Raw genomic sequence first — 21593 nt, 5'->3', positions numbered from 1 at the left:
AAACGAAACTACTGTTTAAGCAGGTACGGTTTAACGAGGTTTTACTGTACCTTTCAGGGGAGAGCAGATTTGTAGGTGCTCTTAGTTTTTTGATGACGTTAAAGCAGAGAGACGCACGGGGGTGAAGTGTATGAGGGTTAAAAAAAAATACAACCTGACAGATAACTGTCATTTCACTTATTCACTGCAGGAAACAAAATCTCTGATTATCTTTACCAGACAGGTAACAAAAACAAGGAGTAGCCATAATTAAAAGTTATCACATCAAGTGACTGAAGTGTAAGAAGCCATATCATTTTACAGACAACAGCCTGTTGGGAAGCCATAGTGGGCAGAAAAAATCTAGCCATGGGTATGATAAGGATCAGCAGTGTCTTGGTTCAATGGTCTGTGGTGTGTGCATAGTGTTCAGGACAGGTGCAGTGTCAGCACCCAATAGCCTTGCAATTAAGTGCACAATACATCTAGTAGAGCATCCACGACACGAGAGTGTTTTCATTTCATACATGCTTTACATGACATTTAGGTGCGGTCCTTGTTCTAACTACCATGCAATTACTTGCTTATTGCATGGAATTTTTCAGACATCTTTACTTCAGTTACACAATTACACAACTACCAGCGACTTTCTTCAAGTAAACGACGAGCTCACCGTGAAGTGGCTTCCGCTGGGTATGAGCGAATAACCTGCATCCACTGGTGCACGCAGGGATAAGTGAGAGGGTCAAAGGCATCAGGCTCCAGCAGGTGCGGCTCAAGAGCCCTCAGCACATCCAAGTCCACTTTGCTTGGATGGGACCTGCGCCAAGCAGGATGAACCCACGCACTATGTGGCTTTCGAAAGATTTTTGCAGCATTTTTATGTACAAAGGAAAACACTGAATCAGTCCAGGTTGACAGATTACTCTTCTACAAACACTGCAACATTTGTCTTTAGGTAAGTTAGTTTTTGGCCAATCACTACTCAAGTAGCAGTGCAGTTCAAATCGCCAAAATTCAAATCGTCTGTGGTGAATGAGGTTCCCTTGAACAAGAAGTCTACAATGTGCTGCTCACCTAGGAGTTTATGCTTATCTGCACACTACCACTTGACTTCAGTAAGAGCACTGCCTAGAATATGTGCCACATACCCTCTAATAGCAGACATAGCTACATGAAAATGTAACACCAGTAAGTTATTCTGTGGTGGTCACATTTTGATGGGGGACAGTACAAAAGCAGTAGCTTAACAAAATTTCAGTGCACACAAAGGAACCCCTCGTGATCAAGATTCATCCAGAGCACTTCACTACAGCATCCCTTAAAGCCCTTGCGTTGCTTTGGAACACTGAACCGATCCTGTGAGTTAATGAATGAAGAGAGTCAAAGACGATGCAATGCAGAGGAAAGCTGCAGCTACAGTTAACCCAGCAAAGGGTGAGGCCTGCTCACCCTTGTATATAGAAGAGCGGACCCTCATCAGGGGTGTGTGCCTGAGAAGAGGATCCACTCGAGGAGCACGGGCTGGTGGGAGGGGTGAAGAACACTTCTTCCTCCTCTTCCTCCACAGGCTGAGCTTTGCTAGAGAAACAGTTGGGAGTCAAAGGACATTACAACCAGGCACTTGAACTGGAGCAAGGCAAAACAATAGGAAGGGGGGGAGAAAAAGCTTGAGGATTTCAAGAAATTCCTTTATTAACTGTAGTGCACCACCTGCAAGTTTGATGCTACCTGCCTAATCCAACATACAAGCAGAAACTGAGAGCAACAATGGCAAAATGCAAGCTTTTGCTTTCACTAAAGTCATGCTATGACTAGAATGTGTGGGAATCTGATCTAACATCTTTCTTCCAGACAATATCCCTAATTCACACGCTCCTAAAACAGTCTCACTTCTCACATCTGGACTGGGAAGTCCATATGCTGTAAAAACCCCGCATAGTCTGAGGCTTTTTCCCAGATTTACCAGGTGCAATTTCTGCTCTGTGTTATATGTGAATCCTAACAATTTTCAGCCTGAATTCGCAGTTCTGCAATTGCTGAACACTATCATCATCAGGGTCTTGCGCTATCATCAGTCGCCATTGTAATCACACCGACTTCATGACTGCAAAAGTTAGGACCACGAAAGCAATATTCAGGTACTTTCAAAAGAAAAGTGATCGTAGTTGCCAAAACCATCGGCAACTGTGCTGTAGGGTGGCAGTTTGATGTCAACGAGCACAAATTCACTGTTGGAGGAAGCAAAAAGAAGTCCTCCTCGTGTTCAATGGCCTGAGAAGAAGTATTTGGGGGCCAGAGCATGGAATGTTCACCGAAGTTGGACTGGAGCTGACACACTTCGTTCAAAAACAATGAGACAGCAAGGCGCGCACCTCGCAGTCACTATCGAGCTCCTGCAAGCAAAGGTATTCTACTTGTCATGGATGCCTCTTGCTTTCACTTGGCTGACTCGGTGAAGTGACTGCTGCATGAGTGCAGCGCCGTGCTTGTCATCATAGACATCCCAGTTACAACCACTTAATCTGTGTGTTGTGTTGTGGTGCAGTTGGTTTTGGTTTCTGGTTTCGGTTCCTTTATTTAGCTAGTCGGTTACCTCATACATGACGTCATAGTTGTAATAAGAAGGTTGGTGCTGTGAATGTGAAGGATCAGGCAGCATGCGATCGCAGACCGTTGGAGTTGTCGTCATTCTTTTGGACGGAGGGCCCCCGGGCGCGGCTCGGTGTGTGTGGCCGCCTTACCTACCTACGATACAACATATTGGCGACGAGCTAAGCCTTGTGACGAGTTTCGTGGGACTCATCCTCCACCTGCATTTCTGGAAACCCCTGGTCAGCCACCCATACCATGGAAGCAGTGGATTGGATTGGACAAACTTTAATAAAAGTCCTGCAGAACGCACGTCAGTGCACAATGGGCGTTTCCCACGCAGGAACCGACAAGGAGTACCTGGCGGCTGCTGCGCAAGCCTGCTGGACGGCCCATTGCTGGTCTTGTAGGAGTGGGCTTCGTATGGTCTTCTCCCACTTGTCGGAGGTGGAGTCGGGCGGAGCGTTTCTGCACTCCCAGAGCACATGCCCGAGTGTCGCCGTGACCCCGCACGAGGGGCATGCATTGTCGGGGTATGGATAGGTATGTGTCTGTAACAAGCGTAGCGTTAGCGCCTGCGGCCTGTTTAATTTGGGGTGCAGGGGCGGAAAGAGACGTCGTCCCAAGTAAAAGTGTTTGTGATTTCATTGTACGTTACTGGGGCGTCCCTGTTCGCCTCCAACTCATCGAGACGCGGTTGCCCATGGGTGACGGCGCGGTCGGTAAGCGCGCGTGCAGCGTCGCGGGTTGTCTCATTGAAGTTGGGCGGGGCGCCCGTGATCCGACCCAAGTGGGCGGGAAACCAGATGACGGTGTGGCGTTTGAGCGTGCTCCAATCAGTGCCGCGGAGGACGCGTAACGCCTGGTCGGAGACGACTCCTGTCTCGAATGCTTTGATGGCTGGTCTCGAGTCGCTGCACACTGTCTTTCGCTTATCGTCGAGCATTGCCAGGGCTATGGCCACTTGCTCTGCCACCTCGGGGTCGCGTGTGCATACCGTGGCGGCGTTTAAAGTCCGTTGTGAGGACGAGACCGTTACCGCGGTGAAGGCTCGGTTGCATTGGTAGGCGGCGGCGTCCATGAAAGCGACGTCGTCCGCTTTCTTGTTTATGCATTTGAAGAATGCGGTGGCCCGGGCTAGGCGCCTGCCTCGACTGTGTTCCGGATGTACTTTTCGCGGAATTGGTGCGATCGTGATCAGGTCGCGAAGCTCGCGGGGAACCGGCGTAAACTTCGGTGGATCCTGGGTGTTCTGTGGGAAGTAGCCGAGCTCGCGCAAGATGTGACAGCCGGTCTTGGTCATCGTCAGTCATATCATCTGCGCTCTCTCCTGAGCCTCAGCGATCTCTTCCGAGCGTATTGTGCACCCCGAGCTCGAGGAGTCGATACGTCGGCGTGGTGATTGGGAGCCCAAGGGCCCGCTTTACTACCTTTCGGATTAGTGTACTGAGCTTGTCATGCTCCGATTGCTTCCACTTGTGCATTGCTGCAACGTAGGTAAAGTGACATAGGACGAACGCATGTACGAGACGCAGCACATTGTCTTCTTTGAGGCTGTGGTGACGGTTGGCCACTCTGCATACGAGTCCTATTGCGTTGTCCATTTTTGTCGTCAGCTTGTAGACCGTTTGGATGTTTGATTCGCCCGCCTCGATAATCATTCCCAGTACTCGGATGGAGTCGACCCTGGGGATTGGGCGACGATCTGTGGTGCAGACGGTGATGTAGCGCTCGGTCGGGGATTTCCATCCCTTAGGCCTTTTGCCTTGTCGTTCTGGGCAGTTCAACAACAGCTTCGATTTGGCAGAGGAGCACTTGAGGCCTGTGTGGTCGAGGTAGGACTCGGCGGTTTCGACTGTCTCCCGCAGAGCGGATTCGATAAAGCCGTCCGACCCCGCGGAAGGAACTATTTTCTACCTATTTGGAAGCGTTGGATGTTACCGAGTTTGCTGCGTCTCGATGGAGAACCATACTTCTGCATTCGCTTGGCGTCAAGAGGCAGCGTAAATTACACAACACGTGGACGAATGTGCTTGCCACTACTCCCGCGGTGCCAGTCCCAGACCGGCATACTAGTTCTACAAGTTACAGGGACGGAGGATGCGTTTCAAGCCATGCTGCGCATTTGTGACAACCTGTTCTCTACCACAACGAATGTGCTTGTCGAATGTCACCGCTTCAAAAAGAGGATACAAAATCTGCGTGAGCCTATAGATGTCTAGATTGCTAATTTACGCGAACTAGCAAAGAACCGACTACAAGGAATCCTCTCGCATAGCTGTCTGCGACCAACTCATTTACGGTATCGCATCGGACAGGCTTCGTGAACGTTTCCTTTTCAAAAGCGCAGCACTGACCTTGGACAGGGCAGTTACAATAGCAGAGCATTATGAAGCAACCTTGAAGAGCCTTCAAGAGTTCGGCGCAGTGGAGGAGGTGAAGTACGTACGACATTCAGGCGCTTCTGCGATCAAGTCCCGTGACGGCCGCCGTAAAGAGTTTATGCCCTTGCCGTAGAAATGTGAACAGACGCAGCCGGCGTCTGCAAGGAATACAAATCAGCATCGTTGCTACCACTGCAGGTTTACACAGCATTTGGCAAATGCGCCAAATTGCAAGGTTAAACATAAGAGATGCTCTAAGTGCAGAAAAGTAGGCCACTTTCAGGTTATGTGCTGCAGTTCAGAATTTAAAGAGAGTGTGAGGGAAGTGAAAGAGAACGCCAAGCATCATGTGACGCTGCTACATATCTCAGCCAGCATTTCATGCCGCAGCATTTACATGGAACTGCAAGTTGAAGGCGTTTTTGTGAACTTTTTAGTAAATACAGGGTCGTCAGTATCCATAATGACGAAAGACATTTACGTGAAGCATTTTAAAACTACGAAGGCATTGCTACCACCCGCCCTTGCTTTATTGGATTACTCTAACAGCAAGATCATGGTGAAGGGCTGTTTTCCCACTATCGTTGCTTACAAGCAGCGCACTGTCCCTGTTCTCTTGTATGTTGTACAATAGGAAACTGCAGTACAGTGAAACCTCGTTAAACCTCGGTTGGCCGGAGCTTGGAAAAAGTATGTACTACACGGTAGTACTGCTTAACCGAAATAGCATGAGATCGCCCATTTACCAGTCAAAAACTGAATTCAGAAAGTGCGATGAAATGGGGAGAAAACATGCAGTATTTATTCACTACGCGCAACAAGTGTTATTTTCGTTTGATGCCGAGGCGGCCCAACAGGAACGACAGCGGCCTCAAGCTTGCTGAAACTGCGAGCCAGTTTTTCAGCCAGCCCCCTCTTCTCGGCAAACACTCGCATGAAAGATTCCTCGTTGGCGTTGCATATTCTCCGTGCACGGGCGCGGTAGTGCTGCTGAAGTCGCGGGGTGCTGTTCCCACCCCGACGAGCATTCATGAGGCTGACGTAACGCGGAGCGTCTGCCACTGTCGGGCCTGAATTGCCCACGCTGTCGCTTCCAGTCATCCTCATCACTGTTGCTAGGCAACACTTCGGCAACAACAGAGGCAATGATGGCGAAAAGTCGAACTTCGTAGCTGACATCTCTCTGCGGTCACGGCAGCACTGCTGAGCAACTTCTTCGCATTCCAAATGCCCCACACCGTAGTCAACAGTAGATCCCTGTCGCATGCCAGCGCCGACTTCTTCGTGTCACATTCGATAGCACGAACGATGTCCAATTATTCTTCTATGCTGAGCGCCCGCCGTCTTTTTATCCGATCTTCGGCATGATGCGAGTCCTTGCTTACACGACGCCACAACGTTTGACCACGGCTTGATGCTCTCTCAAAGAATAAAGAAGCTCTCTAGCACGGCGCTGAAATGATGATGTTGATGTGGCTTCATGCGCAAACGCACAGGGCACTTGGAGGCTGTTGTTCCGATCTCCGAAGGCTTGTTGTTCTGCCCGGCTGCCTGATGGAGACGACGCACCGCCGAGTTTGCGCGCCGAAAAGTGGAAACATTAATGTTAACCGATACGTATGCAATAAACTGGTACGGTTTATGCGGATACAAAACACATTATGTTCCATGGCCACCGAGTCAGGGATTTGACTTTACTACTTTTAAAATGAAACTACTGTTTAAGTGGGTAAGGTTTAATGAGGTTTTACTGTACTTGGGTTGGACGCCACCAGCAGCCTGGACTTGCATATACATGAGGCTGAATTGAAATGGCTACAAATGAAAAGTGTCGCTTCTGATCGTCTATCTGTAGAATTTCTCAAGAAATTCAGCTGCTTGTTCTCGGACGAGACGGGACTAGTGAAAGGCTTTGCTCATCACATCAACCGCAAGCTGGATGTGACTCGAGTGGCTGCTAAGCTACATCGACTTCTTCTGGCCCTTTGGGAACAAGTGTCGGCGGAAGTACAGCGGCTTGAGCAAGCAGTTATAATAGAGTAAGTGGATGCTTCTGAATGGATATCTCCGGTGGAAGCAGTCCGAAAGAAGAGCGGCAGCATTTAGCTTTGTGTGGACCACAAATGAGGCCACAGTGAAGACAACAAAGCTATCATCGTTGACGGATTCCCTCTACCACACAGTGAAGACCTACTACATCAGCTAGCAGGGGCAACACACTTTTCAAAAATTGACTTGGCATCAGCTTACTATCAAATGGAATTAATGCCTGGAAGCCGTGATCCGATGACATTCATTACACACGATTTCCTTTTTCGGTTCCGTCGAGTGTGTTTTGGCCTTGCCTCTGCACCAGCTGCTTTTCAAAAGATGATGACTTCAATTCTGAGGGGCTGCAGGGGCATACTTTGCTACATAGACGATATCGTTGTCTATGGTAAATCTGCAGCTGAGCATTCTGCGAACCTTCATTATGTTCTTCAGCGCATCTCAGCAGCTGGCCTGCGGCTTAACCAAAAGTGCTTGTTCAATGTGCAAGGAGTGACATTCTTGGGACATGTCGCCAGCCACAACAGCTTGTCACCCTTGAAATTGAAGGTGAAGCTGTTCATGCCCCAACGCCCACGAGCATCACAGAGCTATGTTCGTTCCTTAGACTTTTCAGCTATTATGCCAAGTTCTTTCCCCACTTTGCTGACATTGTAGAGCCTCTTTGCCAGTTACTTTGCCAAGGAGCTTCTTTTTCCTGGGACGACAAGGCTGCTAAAAGCTTCCGTGCGGTGAAGCAACTACTTGCAACATGCAAGGCCATCCAGATGTTTAACCCCTCGCTACTTCCAGTCGTGACTACAGATGCTTCTGACCACAGTCTTGGAGCAGTGCTACATCAAAGGTATGGAATGAATTCCGCACAGTTGCCTTCACGTCTCGAACGCTGTCATAAGCGGAGCACAAGTACTCAGTAGGAGATAAGGAGGCACTCACATGTGTATGGGCATGTGAACACTGGCATGTTTTTATTTGGGGAAGGAAGTTTGAGCTACGAACTGACCGTCAAGCTCTGGTTACTCTCCTCTCATCCGGGGGCACAGGCTGCCGATCTACCTGAATTGCAAGATGGTCGGCACGCCTTCTGTACTACAATTTTGATGTACTATATCATCGAGGAAAAGATAACAAGATGGCGGATGAGCTATCATGGGTCAAACGTACAAAACGTACAAGAACAAGAGGAAGAAGTTTTGCCGCTTGTTTCCACCTGCATCACAAAGGCACAACTTCGGGAAGCTGTTCAATCAAACTTGCTGCTGCAGCAGGTGATGACTTATGTCGCAACTAGGTGGCTGGCGAAATGCAGCCTTCAGCCTGAGTTATGGCCCTTCTACATGCGGGATGAGCTCGCTGTTATGGACAGCCTTCTATTGCAGGATGAGCACCTGGTCATACCAGTTGCATTGACATCAATACTGGTTTCGGTTCCTTTTTTTTAGCCAGTCTGTTATGTCACACATGACGTCATAGTTGGTGCTGTCAAGGATCAGGCAGCATGTGATCGCAGACCATCGGAGTTGTGGTTGTTCTTTTGGACGGAGGGCCCTCCCGGCGCGACGCGGTGTGTGTGGCCGCCTTACCTACCTACAATACAACAGTGCATAAATAAACTATTTGAAGACCACATCAAGTGCTGCTGTATAGAGTGGTTGAGGTCAGGAGAGCCTGAAACGACTCAAGCCGGACGACTGAAGCTGGCCTCTCCAGCAATGCTTTGCTTGAGGATGGCGGACACTTGGGCCTGCATTCTCGAGGAGCTCACCCATTGCGCGTTCAAAAATGTGATATCAAATGCCGATGATGGCATTGAAGACGAGTTTCTATGGGAGGATATCTGACAAGAGAATCTTGGAGGAAAGTGCAGTGAACGATGATAACTACATGGTGAAATGCAATTGACTATGATGACGAAAGAGAAGTGTGATGGTAATAGTCCGTGACCGTTTTCCTCAAAATATATGCGTTTTTTTTTTTTTTCTGTCACCAAATTACATTTCAGATTATGTGTGGGTCCGAGGTAGACGAGGGTTTTTACGGTAAATTATATAATCAGGAAATTATTACGTGTCATTGCCTTTATACGATGACACTGTGCAACAGTGAAAGAAAATTGAGTTCCATAGTAGAAAATTAATCGATGCTGGCACTGTAAATTATGGTGTGCTCGTATGGGCAACCACAACTGCAAAGAACAATAAGAAGTTATGATTGTTATAAAGGTTACTTATTTATTCTGTTATAAAGGTTACTTATTCAACTATAAAAAAAGAAATGCCTTCCCAGATATACACCGATCTGACAACCAATACACCGAAGACAGCGAAGCAGTATAAGAAAGCTCTAACATCCTTCTTTGGAAGCATTAAGGGGTCTGTTTGGTGGCTCACGGCCTTGCTCAAATGCTGCAGCAGCAGGAGCAGTTGCTGCTGCGTCAATTTTCGCGACTCCCGTCTACAAATTAGAAATTTCAATTCAACGCTCTTGATTTACACACAGGTGGTGCACATGCTTCAATACATAACCACAATTCACGAGTTGATCAATGAAGCAGCTACGAATGTCACACATGGGTACCATAACACAAACCAAGGGACATGATATTGGACAAGCATTACCAGTTGTGCTGCTGAATGTGCAAAACTGGGGAGAAAACCAGAGCACTAACTGACATGACAATTTAAACTTGGGCTTTCATGTAATGCAAAAAAGTATGAACAGCCCTTTAATCCCTATTAAAAAATGCACCGACGATTACGACACTCCCTCATGTGAAATTTGGGTACAGCTGTATGCGTGTTTCCATTTTGAAATATATTGAGGCAAAGAATTTGAGAGAGAAATGTAGCAGAGTCGGCAATTGTCATTAGTCTGATCTGCAGGTAAAGCGCATCAGCTTTTATACGTGACTTATCAAAGGTTCCAGTGTAACCGCCGGTGCCACTTGGCTTCCAGAAAGTACAATGCAATCAGATTACAAAACAATTGTTAAACATAACAATCGAAACAAGCGTCAACGAGACCAAAACAAGCAAACTAAACAAGCACGAGCGAGAGCCAACACAAACAGACCATAGCCCAAAACGAGCGGTCTGGCCAAAAGCCACACACGAGTACGAATCGAGTGGCCGGCCGGGTCTGCATGAAAACAGTTTTCCGTGTGCACATCACTGAAGGGGCCGCTCTCATTGGTGTCCGCCGTTCGTGGCTTGCGTCTTTCATCTGCCGTTCCACATTCGCTCTTTCAGTGATGTGATTGGCTGAAGCCATTTTGGAGCAGCTTTTTGGAGCAGCCAGAAGGGCATTTTGGAGCAGGGAAACATGCTTTTGGAGCAGCTCAAGGCTCATTGCCAAGTGGAAAAACTGACTTTACGAGAAGTAAAACAGTAAATAAGAAGCCTCTGGGAACAAAAAGGTGTTGTGCCATAAAGAGGGTGTTAGCGCCATTTCGATGCGGCCAGAAAGCGAAAACACCCGTAACTTAGATTTAGGTGCACATTAAAGAACCCCAGGTAGTCCAAATTATTCCGGAGTTCCCCACTACGGCGTGCCTCCTAATCAGATCGTGGTTTTGGCACGCAAGACCCTACAAGTTAGTTAATTTCGGGTTACCTGTGCAACGTCATATGTTGGCCCAAATAACTAATTTTAGAACTTCAGCATCATTTTATTTATTTGTTATGTGACCAAGTATAGATCAGCGCTGTGTTATAGCCACCAAGCCCCTATAGGACAGCAAGTTATAAATGGACAACGAGCAAGTCAATGGAACTTTTATTTAAAAAAGACTAGAACGCAAATGAAAAGCTTACAGAAAAATAAATAAAAAGACTAGAATGCAGATCACAAGCCTATAGAAAAACAATGAACAAACACTATCAACGGTTCTAAACATATATGAACTGAATAATAATTATGTACATGTAACAACAGCACAACTTCTCGGCTTCTTGGCCTATCAAAAAGCAGTGGACTTGTTCTGTGCCTTTTTCTGTAAGCAACATCATTCACTCTAACTGCAAAATACTGCCTAGTTGGCTGCCTTAGGCGACATTTTGTCAAGCGCAGCCGAAAGCCTTGTTTTCCCTTCAGCAAGCAAGGCCTGCCCACTTTCAATATCGCCAAAATTCTTCGTCTTGATGCCGTTATTAATGAGCAGCTCTGCATTCACCAACATTTTCTTTGCCGTTTCTACTTCCAGCTGGAGGTTTTTGTCAGCTTCACTTGGCATCATCTCGGGACCATTGGCACGCTGCCGTTTCGCAGCCTGCTCTTCTTCAGCTGCCAAACGTTCTCTATATCTTTTGCTTGCCCCTCGCACTGCTCTGACAACATCAGGCGTAACATCGAAACTAGACGGGTCACTACCAAAGCGTTTGGCATATGAAACAATGTTCCTTATGCCATTTACGGTTTGAATAGTCAATCTAGACCTTTCATTAAGTTGTCGACGGTTCGCACTAAACCCCCCTTCTACGTCTGCATTTCCGTGCGGAATGCAAAGCAACGCTTTGACGATCTTGCTCAACAGAGGGTACTTGGCTCCATTGTCAGGCTTCTTCTTATCAAAAATGTTCTGCCAGTACTTTTCGACAGAAGTGGATGCATTTGATTCAATGTGCTGCAGCCGGAGGAGGTTGTACTCGTCCATCAAGGCAGAGATGTCGCGCGGCTGTATAACCTGTGGAAGCCCTGAAGCTAGTTGCCTGAGGTCACTGGATGAGGATTCCTTTTCCACGGACTCTGGCTTAAGGAAGCGTAGACTCTTCAGCAATAAATTGCCGAATGGCAGTCGTGACACAAGGTACTCTGTGCACTTGATATAAAACTTTCTGGCACCCAGCCTAAATGCTCTTTTGTCCGCTGCTTCCCAAGATGACATTTCCTGCTCTGTGTCCTCTCCAATCTCCACTTTTGCTTTCCAGTTCGCAGGAGAGTCGGCCTGCAGTAGTGGCAGCTCTGTGCCCTTCTTAGAGCTATAGGACTCTTTATTCATAAAACGTCCACACAGCTTATAAACTAAAGCCACCATTTCACTATAAAGCAGATGAGCCAAAGGTTCGCTCTTTTGAAACGGAGACAAAAAATCGGTAAATATACCTGCAGCATTCTTCATGAACAGGAGCTTTGCATAAAACATTCTGTCTGAAAACGCTTTCCTCAGGCGTTGACGCAGCTGTCCTCCCACACGACAAGCTGAATCAGACATGACAACACTTCTGATCGCTGGAAACTGCTCAATGAGGCGATCAACTGCAGGCCCTAATGTAAGCCACCTGGAGCTCACATGACGTAAGAAAACATTGCTTGGCAGTTGAAGCACTTCTTGCTGGGCCTTAATCGAAGCACTTTGTACAGCACTTTTGAAAAAGTAATATACATCCACGACTGCTGCCTCAACATCCGAACCAAAAGCATCTATGCCATGGCTGAATGCATTATGAACTTTGTGGAGGCAGCATTCGCCTACATCTATGAGGTTTGGGTGCGATTCCTTCAGTTTCTTTTTCACAGCTTTCATTACATTAGGCCCATCACTAAAGAAACAAATGAAGTTGTTTTGTGGAAGATCCTGTGTTGCCTTTCTTGTTTCGCTGAGAAGGATATCAGCCGTAGCTGAGCCTAACCTGAAAGACTGAAGATGTTCCACAACCACATGTATTGTAATGCATGAAAAGTACCTCACCATTACATCGAGTTGCTGGCAACGTTGCTCCGGCAATGGCGTTTCATCAATTGCGATTGAGTAGAAAACATTTGGTCTGTTTAGTTCATCAATTACAAGTTTCCTAAAGTAGGGCCCAAGACCATCAGACACCATGTAGGATGCTTTGGTTCGTTTGCAGGAAAACTGTTTAGCAATTTCAGAATCGGGGAACATCCTCGGAAAAAGAGACGTGGCTGTATCCGCCCAGGAGAAGGGAACTTCTTTGAGAGTAATCCCCAGAACGAAGAGAGTCTCTGCACGAACCACGCGGTCGCCTGAGAGTGTCGCTGAACTCTGCGAGAAGTCCAAATGCGTCTGACAGGCCTTCGGCGTTTTCAGTACACCTGCAGAATCACGATGGTTCTTCGTGGCCTCGATGTGCCGCTTGCTTGTAGCGTGTCGCTTTATCGCTGCAACACCATGCTGTGTGCATTTAATGGTGTGATTGCAGACAATGCAGTATCCACTGCCATCAATGCCTTGGCGACACCAAGATGATATGGTGTCACCATTTTCGTCCTTCTTGCCGAGGATGTCGATGTTGAACTTGGTGGAACGACCTGAGGAACAACAAATTTTTTAGTTTAGTATCACGGCACATACATGCGTTTGGCATGCTGGAAGAATCGCTTTAAGAGACACCAGGCAAGACAACTCCCCAAAAATGCTTTAAAAGCGATTGTACCACCACATTTTTCACTGCAGCTCAAATGTGTAGTGAACAGACCAACACAACGAAGCGTCGAAGCAAACGGACCGAACAAGTGACACTATCGGGAAGCAGCCCGGTCGTATACCGGAGTCCCATGGGCACATTTGATCGCGATCAACAGTGGTCGCTGCTACACGGTCCAAACTAATCCGGAGGTCATATGGCGCACACGTCAACCAAATCGCGATCTCGGAGCCAGATCGCGGTTATCGTGATCCCGATCGGGCCTGATTGCGATCGAGAGTGACCGTGCAGCTACACCTGATCCGGATCGAGCCTAATCCGGGTTGGCCCTGATCGCGATCAAAGGTGCCCGTTTGACACCGGTATTAGTGTACCGCACGAGAACATAGGCTTGTAAAAGACACCTGCTAGTATCACCACGCTGAAAACACGAATCGAAAGTTAGCAGAGGGTCCAGAGTACTGACTTCTAACGTTAGATCATGGCAAATGATAAGCGCGACCAAGCAGATAGCGCCGCGTGCCAGCAAACTACCATGTGATGCGATGCCGCCAGCCTACGTGAAAATGCAATACAAAAAGCACAGACACTGAGCTTCCGCAATCGGTCGACGAAAAATAACGCCAAAGAGATATTTGCGGCGCGAATGTAGTTGGTTTAGTCCTTATCAAGGACGAAAACCAAAGATTAAAGAACAATTGAACCGACTTGACAGGACAGCTAACATCTACTGAATGCGACAATGGCAAACTTGCATCGCCCTAAGGCATCACTATACCAGTGCAGAACTTTTTCATAACGCTTTATTAAGAAAGTTCCGTGAACTCACCTTTAAGCTTCGAATGCGCCATTTCAATGATGAGTTGTGCTGCAGCATTCCAAGCACGTCATTATCCGGTAGTTCGACTTGCCCTGCACACGCGCTCACGTTTCCTTTGCTTCACGCGCGAAGTGTGCAATGGCGACGAAGATCGATGTCGACGTGAGGATTGATGTCGCTCGCAATTGTGGGGCGCATGGACGTTTCGGCCTCGAGATATTAGTTTCGCTTTCGGAGTGTGAAAATACGCGTTCGGCGCAGCTTTGGCGCAGAATAGCAAAAATGTAGCAGGATGTAGCAGGATTTGCCTTTTGGCGCACTTTGGCGCAATTGCTGTTATGTTCGTTTGCTCGGTTATGCTGCTGCTGCCAATGCAGGAACGGGCCATTAACAGCCACACTAAAATATTAGCAAGTGCCAGAGTGCGCTCAATAATTTACTGTAATGTTTTTATGAACCAGTCTCACCTTCGGCACACAGAGGTGCACATGTCGCGACGTCATAAATACACTAGCTCACTTTGTTTCTGCAATCACCGCGGCTGCCATACGCGAGCGCAGACACAATAAATATGCACAGCACTCGCTCTTCAGTGTTTTTTTGCATGAGCAACCTGTCTCACCCTAGCCTTACTGCTACAATATGTCAGCTAATTTTGCTAGGAGCCATGAGCTCACAATAATGTTGATGACACCAGGTCACGAATTGGAATAAAGTACTAAATTCTTTTACAAACATAGGTGCTTCCCATCTTTCCAACTTGCCAAGCTTCATCCATTAACGTGCGAGAAGCAGGCGACAGTCTTTACATATTCAAAAATATGTGCCATTACTCCTTTCAAAGCACTGCACAGGCTCCACGAGAACTCACCAATCTCTGAGAAATGCTGTTTCCAGGCTTCCTGCTGTTGCTTGGGAGCATAAGCAGTGGAAAGGTTCCGCATCGGCTGAGTCAGCCTCCAACAAGGCATACAGAGAACGCAGGACACACTGCAGATGCCGCTTCAGAGTTCTACCTCTCCGACGGCTTGATGGCTGCACAAACACAGAATGCAAACGGCGCAAGAATGAAACAACTGCTGCGAATATCAGCGCAGCCAATATACATAATCTGGGCATCATTAATCAATCGAATGCTTGTTAGTCACTTGTCGTGAACAACAGTAGACAAAAGTATCAATTATGCCCTTAGAGCTGTCATATGTCTGCTGAATTCCTGCATTTTATAAAATTAATTTGCAACCTGGATTATGGCATAGCAGAGCCGTGTCTGCACACTGTGGTCTACAGCTGTACAGTGAAAAGTAAAATTTACTATACTGTCCCTCTAAGGTCCCAAAGCAATATGGTCTATGAGATACGCTACCGCGCAGGGCACCAATTAAATTTTCACCACCTGTGGTTTTGTCAAGATTTTGGGGCATGCTAAATGAGGATTTTTTTCAATGCAATGCACCAGCCATGGCTGGTTTGTGAACCTGGAACTTTGTGCCCCGCTGAAGTTGCCATAGTGCCTATGGTGCTCTGCTGCTTGACACAATCAGTGTAATTCACTTGAACAAGGCAACTTGTGTTGTGAATTGCAAAGTTGCGCATAGAAAGCAGTGACATATGGTCTGGTTTTCCTGTGGCTGCCATCTACCGATTTACTGACAAAAGGCTAAAGAAACTTTTCCCCATTCAGTATGGATTGTGAATAACATTTCAAAGGAGAAACTTGCGGCACTATTAAAAAAGAAAGATGCTTTGAATGCACATTATGAAAACAGAACCAGAAGCTCTACCAGATGTTACAGCAAGCACCATTTTAACTCATACATGTTTAACTGTCTGCACTTGAAGTCTTCAGCAAACAGCTGATTATAAAGTGGTTGGCCATAATCACATTTGTACCTTAATATACTGAATAGGTTACCTGTTCCAATTTTGCAATTGTATGTGAACACAAACATGTTATGAGTTCACTTTGCTTTGTTCTATGTGCACAGAGAAGTAATACAGGATAAATAGGCATGAGGGTTAAACCAGTGACGTAAGTGAACAAAGGTTATGTGTGCACACAGTCCAACCTGGACATAACGAACATGATAACAATTATCAGATTTGATGAAATAAAGCTAGCTTTTCTTGCTGGTATGAGCTTATAATGAGTATATGCCTAAACGAATATCGGATGTAACAAAAGTATTTTGCTATGAGGTTGAAGTTCGACTGATGTGCATGTAAGAGAGGAACAGTTGGCGTTTATTTCGAAGAACAGAACAAGAAATGCTTTTTTGGTCACATGCTCTAGAACATGTTAGACACCTGCTTCCTAGGCTTGTTGGTTTGTGGTACAACTGAACTGTGAAATGACAATACAAACCCAACAAGCGGGAACACATCGAACCTCTTTCATTCCTCCTGTGCGCACTTTCTTTTGTGTATGCCATTCTTTCCTGCCTAAAATTGCCTACTCCTGAGAAGACAGCCGAAATGGGGACCTGGTGACTGAGACTGGCCTTGTCAATTCCAGAAGGCACCAACCAGCACACATTTTTATAGTCCTACCATTTGACAAATGACATTAAGAAAGGTGTAGTAGTTGCCTGGCCAACACAACTACCACGGCTACCAATACATAGCATTACAAGAGTGAAATTTGGTTTATTGATTGCTATTCAGTAGAAAAAAGAAAAGCCAGGACATTTGGCAGTCCCGAATTTGGCCGTCTCAAGTGGGTTCCGGACACTAGACATTTGCTTGGAATTTGTGACTGTCCTGCTAAAGTCAGAATGATTGGCAATTCTAGTCCTGCAATCTTATTATGCTGTTATGGAGATGCACTCGGAGTTGTTGCAACATCTTCAATTTAAGCGGTATCCCTGCATACCAATTACTGATCAGACCTTTAAAATAGTTCGATATAGACAGAATTCGATATATAATATCACATAAAAATGCGTCGCAAACTTATGCAAATCAACCAATAAACCAAGGGCACGATCGGGGATTGTTGTTCGGAGCGCGCATTCGGCTGCACCGTACGCAATTGGCTGCACCGTACGCAATTGGCTTAGGCTGCGCCGACTTCATCAGCCATGTGAAGTCCGCGAGGTCTAGGCCAATCGCACGCAGCACAACCGTATGCGCGCTCCGAACAACGATCCCCTATCACGCCCCAATCGTGGCGCATTAAATACTCACTTGAAGCTTTTCACAAAGCACATGTATTTATTTATTTGGATGAAAGTACTGCAGCAGTGTAGCCTGCTTCTTATTGACAGCCGCATGCTTAAACACGGAGTCCTCAACATAGTCTAAACGATCCACAAGCGATAGGCCCACAAGCGAGTGGCGTCTGCCAAGGCGTCTGCGTCTTTGCGGATGCAAACTGCCAGTTCCCACGAGGCGTGGCAGGCGCAGAGCACAGCACCGAGGAGGAGTGAATGTGGTCAGTGCGGCAAATACAATGCGTTGTTGACGTTGTCGAGGCAAGCCGTCGCATTTTTTCAAATTGCCCCCTCGGCGCGATCGATGTGTGCGCAGCAGTCGGGAACGCCTGTCGTGCCACCGCTATCTTCGAGGGTGTTGCGGGAAAGCTCGCTGCCTGTCAACAGAGCGCACATAGTCTGGGTTGGCGGAGTTCGATATATCCATTTTACGTCCAACCCAGTTCGAAATAATTTTCCAGGTGCTATAAAAAATTTTCGATATACGCAATAATTCAATATATCCGTGTTCGATATAATGAGGCTTGACTGTATACGTATTCATGTTGCTGCAACTCAGTATCTGTATAAACAAAGGCTTACACTACCATCATTTACTTACACAATGCCTGTAAATTTTGAAAATGGGCAAGAAAGTAAAATGTGGGCTGCGAATTGGACACAGCACAAAACCAATGAGACATCCTGTCTATGCAATACTTTGGTTTCTTGCATGGCATTGCAGTCAGTGCAATAAAAAAAATGCTCATTCCTTTTTTGCACCAGAAAAATGAGGACTGCAGACGGCCATATAAATGGACTACCCAAACCGGCAATACCAATGAAATGTCAAGGAAAATGACGAGATTGATGAACAATAATGAAGTTACCAAGACATTCTGTTATGCACCCAAGCACAGCTATGGCCTTGGACTTCTACCATGATGGCATGTTGATGAAATGGCGTAACAGATTAAGGCAGTCTGTTGCCAGTACTGTCATTTATTTTAAGCTAGAAATAAGCCCAGAATAGCTATCACTAGAATGTGGTCCAACGGTGGCCCACTGCATGTTATAATGGCTGTCCACCTGTCGGTAACGTCGTGTCAAGTCGCCAGCACTGCCGCCATCATCTTCGTCGTCGGTAGAGGGTGGAGACGCGGTAGCTGCTCGGTTGGTGAATGGAGGAGGCAACTGCGTGCGCAGGGCGCGGCACAGGCTCTGCCGCTCCGAGGCCTCCAGGCCGTCACGCAGGAGCAAGTGCACCTCCCGGCTCAGCCAAGGGTGCAGCCGCCACAGATCCGGTCCGCTAGTGTGCTCCAAGTGGGCCAGCTCTGGCAGTACCTGCCAGCATCCCATCATCATGTGGCAATTATCACAATGGGCACAGTGGTTTTACTATCATGCCAGAACTCTTTTTATTGCACTCCAAGTGGAAGCCTGTACCTTCCGACATTAAATACTAGAGCAATCTAGAGCACTCCCAGAGACCACAAACATTTCATACCAACTACAAAATATTTTTGGCCAACATACTTCGACAGACCGCAGAGGTCTTTGGTACGATAACAAGCACGGCTGGCTGTAATGCAATCAAATGACAGCGTTAAGGCTCATTTGCTATTTAATATTTGTGCGATTATCATATGTCCCATAAGCACTTGGCAGAGCTTAAGTGTATTTCAAAGCGTACTATTGGGTTAACAGTGTGCATAGAGTTTGATCATCACGAGCCTGTCTCATGATGTGGCAACAGCATTAGCAAAGGTTCCAATGCATCGAATGCTTCTTGTGCAACAGCAATAACTCAGTTAAAACAATTGCAAGTAAAAAGTGACAATGCATGTGTAGCAATATAACAGCCCACTGTTAGAGAACTTCGAAGTGTACAACTTGGAACATAGAAACCAGTCAGAACAATCCTGACCTGCCAAGGTCAGTTTGTCAAGGCACCCTGCAAAGGCTTACCTGTTCACTTAGCTGCAAGGCGAGATCAGCTTCTGGCTCTGGGCCAGTGTCATGAGCTACTGCCCAGTCGAACAGTACCCTTGCCAAGCGTTGAGCTGCAAGGGGAACACCCTTCTGCGGCGCCCCACACAGAGAAGGGCTGCAGCGAGGCTCTGCCAAGACAAACGTTATTTCATAGTTAAGCAGCACTCAACTTATTGTGTACACCCACACATACAGGCACACTTGACAGATGCTGCCGGATTCTTCAGCTACCATGTGCGGGTTTATTAACTAGTTGCCTTCACCCAAAAAAGATCACGTACATGTGACGCCTGTAGGAGAAAGGATGTTCCACATTCGCTGTCAAGGCCGTGGGTGGTGGCACTGGCTAACACTCCCAGGTTTAGTTATAGTAGATAAACATAAATGCCCAGAAAGCAAATGGGAAAACAGCACCACGGTAGCTCAATTGGCAAGAGCATCACGTGCGTAATGCGAAGACGTGGGTTCATATCCCACTTGTGGGCAGTTCTTTCATCCACTTTCACTTTCCATTAGTTCATTTCTTTAATTCAATTAAAAAGTACTAGTAATTTCCCCTATGCTGCTCTTGGTGTCGTATTTGTTGGCTTATTACGATACACACACATTAGTCACAGATACTGGCTAGTGCAACATAAACAGCACTTATAATCAGACGCAGTGCACGAAAGACATCACACACCTGCTGATGAAAGTGTCCTCCCATTGGGAGTCCTTGGCAGCTTGGCACAGTGGAGGTGGTTTTGGCTTCCCTGCCTACTCCCCCAGCTCTTCTCAAATGCAGGGCGTAATTTGAGATCACCCAACGCTTCGCAAAGCTGACTGATGGGACTGAACAGTGAATGCTCATCAGATGCCGCTGGGGAAGTCTCTAGGGACCATCTTTCAGACAGCACCTGCACGAATGATTATATTAAATCTCAAGGGTGAAATCATATTTCGTTGCATTCAGTCTATGTTATTTGAAATTGTAGCCCATACAGAACAGTATCAGCTCACCCCAAAAAGCCAGACAAAAAAATATTAATGAGCACTGTGCACATTTGACACAAATACAATGTATCACAAGCCTTCTAGCTTCTAGCTGCAGGACGGCTTGCCTGCATAACACAACCGTTAAAGGGCCCTGAAACAACCTCTGCCATGCTCCTCCCAAATTTACCGGCCCTTTCCCCTCACTTCATAACGCCAAGAGGATCATGCAAGTGACATCACCAGGGTAAAAGCTGTGGAGTGCTCCATATATGAGGGACATCGATCCTGATCCGTCTGCTAGCATGCCTGTGCCATGCAGTTGCACGCCCACTCTTCTGCCTTGTCTCGCTTGACTCTAGGCAGCAATCAACCCACTCCACCTAGTGTTGCGCATTTTGCACTGCCTTTGCCGTGTCCTTACGCACACAGCATTCCCACCATGCACAATCTTTACGGTACAAGCTTTGACCAGGTCAACAAGATCGACTGAAACGATTAACGCTACGCTAACAGAGGGAACGACAAAAGCAGCGCATGTGGAAAGCACGGAAGCATGTGTGAACATCGGGCTGATTGCCGCTGGAAAGAATGAACTGCCGTGTGAACTTGCCGTGGGCCTCGCAATTTGAAAACTCTTTACTGTTGGCGCCGACCACAGACCGCACATGCAGCACTGATGACCACTCGGAGTGATGCCGGATGACGCGATGCACATTGCCCCCACCCCCCACTTTTGTCTGTCGTGCAGATTGGCCTTAATGAGCTGACAATAACCCATGGAAACCACCTGCCATAAAGATGGAAAAACACTCCTGTTTTTGGAACGGGAAAGCAATACTTTCTAAGCAATAGAAGATTGCCATTTTAAGCACTTTGCTATTTCTGCAGCTTCAGAGGGAAAAAGGCTATTCTATCCTGTATTCGCACAACCATAATAAAAAGCTATTTTTCTGGAGCCGCGCATAATTGGTGCAACAAACACGGCAAACGCGAAGCGTCTTGAGGTTTTGTAACGATTTCTGGTGCCTGCAGCACACAAAGGCATGGCCTTCAAGAACAGCTTCTGTTAATCCAAGGAAGCCATTGCTGGAGGGTGAGATTTGGAAATCACCTAATGTGTCAGTTTTTCCATGTTCCCATTATATAAAAATAAGAATGTTGCTGTATATATTGATACAGATTTGTGCAGGTTTACGTGCACATTCTTTCATCTTCCAAACGTTGTGAC

At 46.9% G+C, this 21593-nt stretch overlaps 2 protein-coding genes across 3 annotated transcripts in view; both read right to left on the bottom strand.

Annotated features, from left to right (window-relative positions):
• Positions 1 to 21593, bottom strand: part of Ankle2 (ankyrin repeat and LEM domain-containing protein 2) — a 39013-nt gene that overhangs the window by 2605 nt on the left and 14815 nt on the right. The window contains exons 11-16 of one of the 2 annotated variants that reach the window (XM_050183994.3): positions 20073 to 20286; positions 19367 to 19518; positions 18488 to 18742; positions 15079 to 15242; positions 1432 to 1560; positions 653 to 799 (exon numbers count right to left, since the gene is read on the bottom strand). In XM_050183994.3, coding sequence (XP_050039951.2) covers positions 653 to 799; positions 1432 to 1560; positions 15079 to 15242; positions 18488 to 18742; positions 19367 to 19518; positions 20073 to 20286 — 1061 coding nt within the window. Of the gene's footprint in view, positions 1 to 652; positions 800 to 1431; positions 1561 to 5022; positions 5114 to 15078; positions 15243 to 18487; positions 18743 to 19366; positions 19519 to 20072; positions 20287 to 21593 lie in introns of those variants that run through there. The other variant, XM_072287783.1, reaches the window with a different exon arrangement.
• On the bottom strand, positions 11035 to 15063 carry LOC140217039 (uncharacterized). Its single transcript, XM_072287469.1, has 2 exons — positions 14217 to 15063; positions 11035 to 13271 (listed from the first exon to the last, which is right to left on the bottom strand). Exons 1-2 carry the CDS (start codon positions 14236 to 14238, stop codon positions 11035 to 11037), a joined length of 2259 nt encoding a protein of 752 aa, XP_072143570.1. The 5' UTR covers positions 14239 to 15063.

This window comes from Dermacentor andersoni, chromosome 4 (genome assembly GCF_023375885.2).
Source record: "Dermacentor andersoni chromosome 4, qqDerAnde1_hic_scaffold, whole genome shotgun sequence".
Taxonomy (NCBI): Eukaryota; Metazoa; Arthropoda; class Arachnida; order Ixodida; family Ixodidae; genus Dermacentor; species Dermacentor andersoni.
Note: the sequence above shows the minus strand (reverse complement) of the source record. Positions and strands in the feature narration are given on the sequence as shown.